The sequence below is a fragment of the Impatiens glandulifera genome, chromosome 8 (assembly GCF_907164915.1).
Source record: "Impatiens glandulifera chromosome 8, dImpGla2.1, whole genome shotgun sequence".
Classification (NCBI taxonomy): Eukaryota; Viridiplantae; Streptophyta; class Magnoliopsida; order Ericales; family Balsaminaceae; genus Impatiens; species Impatiens glandulifera.
The window spans coordinates 43,986,688-43,989,730 of NC_061869.1; the positions used below are offsets into that span (position 1 = coordinate 43,986,688).

General features: G+C 46.3%; 1 protein-coding gene across 1 annotated transcript; it reads right to left on the reverse strand.

The window, feature by feature from the left end:
- Positions 1-665: 665 nt before the first annotated feature.
- Positions 666-2,252, reverse strand: LOC124913368 (myosin-15-like). Its single transcript, XM_047453956.1, has one exon. The coding sequence runs from the start codon at positions 2,250-2,252 to the stop codon at positions 666-668; it is 1,587 nt and encodes a 528-aa protein (XP_047309912.1).
- Positions 2,253-3,043: the final 791 nt, after the last annotated feature.

Consider the following 3,043-nt stretch of genomic DNA (forward strand, 5'->3'; position numbering starts at 1 on the left):
CTCAACAGATATCCAAATTGTCTTCTTGTACTTGGTCGGTCATTTGACTTTAACCGGATGGCTTCCGGTGTGAGTGGTTTAACCGGACAGCTTCCGGTTATTCCTTTGCCTTGTGGCTGATCGGCTGTCTGATGTTTCCGGTTTTAAGCTTTGGCCGATCCTTTCTTTGTGCGGTGACGTTCCAAATGTTCCTGGTCGGTTTAGTAGCTTGACCGGCTAGTCTTCTTAGCCGGTTTATTTGTTTGACCGGTTTGGTTCCTTTGTTCCTGCATGGAAGGTTTATTTGTTAAGTTCTGTGAACCGGTCAAATTTTATCTAACAATTTCTCCCTTTTAGATTATTTTATTTAAAATTATCAAAACCATGTAAGTTTGCAAACGTAGGCCGGTTCTTTTATTTGACCGGATTTTTGAAACTGACTTGGGAGAATTTTTCGAAAAATTTGGAAAAATTTTAAGAAAAATTTTGGAAAAGTCTTATCTTTTTATCTTATAAATTTCTCCCTTTTTGATTATTTTATTTAAAATTATCAAAACCATGTAGAAATGCAAGTGTAGGCCGGTTTCAAAAATAACTTTATATATATATATATAAGATATGTAACCGAAAATAGAAAATGTTATATAGAAACACTAAGGTAAGCATAATTAAAAGAAAGGGAGCCCCTATTCTGAGTCGGAGAGGTTGAATCTAGCCATCAAATCCTTGTTCCGCTTTTTCTTATCCGGTCTTGAGACTCGCTGTCTTGTAGGCCGCGGCTCTAGGTGCTCTTCATCTTCTTCTTCTGTGTGAGTCGCCTGATCCGGTTGACTTTCAATAACCGTGTCAGTGACCTCATTCAGCAGCTCGGCCACTTGAGCCTTCTTCGATGATTTCCGTTTCCGTTTTGCCGGAACCGAAGATGAAGGGGCCTCCTTTTGCTTCTTGTGAGCGGATGTAAATCCCTCAAGCCTTTGTCTTTCATTATCTAACCGCTCAGCATCCTTTGCAGCTTGAGCGGCTACTGATTCTTCAAGTCCCGGATATTTAGCCCATGTCCTTCGTTCGCGCTCGGCTCTTTCTTTCTCAGTTAGTTGTGGTGTCTCCTTTGCTAACCTTGCCTCTTCGTTCAGCGCATCCTGGACATCCTTGGCCGCTCTTTCGTTTGCTTCCACAACCGCAATATCCGCATTCATTTTAGCCTTGAGTAATTCATCCACTTGTGCGGTAAGCGCCCTGAGGTCGGCCTCGAGTTTGTCGTTGCGGTCTTCAAGACCCGCATTCTTCTTTTCCAGTTCCGAGACCCTATCAAGTGTTGTGCCGACCAGATCCCCAGCGACCTCTGTTAATCGTTGATCGGTTTCTCTTTCAAGCCGATCGAAGTCATCCTTTAGCTCTAAGGTCTTTACTTCCAAGGCCTCGGTTCGGTGAAGATGGTTGTCGCGCAAGACCGCATCTTCCCGGTAGTCAGCGTCAATTTGTGAGAACCGGTCATCCACCATTACGAGTTTATTCCTCGTATTGTTGGCGAACCGTAGTGCCATGCTCACGGTTCTCTTCATCCTCTCCTCTAGTGGGTGAACCGTGGACTCTGCAAATTCTTGAAGGAGGAACTTAACCCTATCTTCTGTAATGCCCGGTTCGGAGACTTCCGGTTGTTCATGTTGAAATTGCCCTGCGAGAGGAGTCTCCGTCCTTTCGTCTGTTTCGGTTATCACCGGATCCGCCCGAATCGGTGTTGCACTATGAGTTTGACCCTTATCTATCTGAGGAACTGGAGAGTGCGGTAATTTGTGTTGTCTGCACATCACTTCCAGCCGCTCTATTTCTTCATCGAGTTCTCCTCTCGCTTTCTCAAGTCTTTTTAACACCAAGGGCGTTAAGGTATCCTCCGGTGTTTCCTCTTCGTACCGTTCCTTAATCTTCCGGATCCGTACGGTTAGCTTCTGTAGCTGGGCTCGCGGTCTTATGACGGCCGTTCGGCCCAAGGCTTCGTGAATGGTTTCCGCATTTGTGAGGCTCATAACTATGTCTTCTACTTCCTTCATCCTTTTGAAGCATTCTTCGTCGGTGAAGCCCGGTAAAATGTGTTTATAAAGTTTGTTGAACCGGTACTCGTGCCATTCCCGGTATAAATCGCCAACCTTTTCAGCTCGCAGTGAAATGGCTTCCAGGAGTCGGCGCGCTATAATATCGGCCTTCGTCTGGTCGTCCTCCTCCTCTTCTTCACTGCCTTCTTCATCGGCCTCGTCGTTTTCAGGATTTGCGCCCATACCGGTATTATCGGGACTTAGACCCGAAAGCTCTTAATCGTTCGGTCTTTCATCATCGGTTTTCTCAGATTCGGTTCGTTCAGATGTGGAAGCCGACTCTTCCTCTTCTGTTTGTGATGGCGGTTCCGAGAAGACTACCTTCTCCTTGCCTTTGCTTTCGGCCATTTCTTTCGTCGGGGCCGATTTCTTGGAGGATTTCTTCTTTCGGCCACCTGTGGAACCGGGGGCCGGCTTCTTCCTCTCCAAGAAGTGTTTGGATCTTATCAACCTTCCTGATGGAATGATGACACCGGGACCGATGTTGATGTTGTGGTGAAGCAAGATTTTACCGAGAGGGATGGCATATCCCCATGACCGGGCTGAATTCGGTCTTACCATATCTTTCAAGTTGTTGAATACTTCCTTTGTCCAGTTCACTTTCGTGCCTTCTATTAAACCAACCAGCATCCCGATTTTTGCCTTGGTGAGGCTGTTGTAGTTTTCACCTCTTTCCTGAACCGCCTTTGTGAAGATGTCACAAATCGGTATGTACTCCGGTCGCAGTGTCGCTTTGTTACCGGATACTTTTACTGGTTCCTTAGTTGCTGAGAGTATCTGGCAAGCTGCTTCGAACGTTGCTAGCTCTATATCCGCCGCTGCATCTTGGCCGGCTGTTGGAAGGCGTAAGCTCTCTGCAACCGATTCCTCGGTTAGCTCGAATTCAGTACCGCTTACAGTCGCGGTGATCTTGTTGCCAGAAAGAGTTGCGGTGTTGAAGAATTCTTCAACCGCCTCTCTATATAGAACATGTG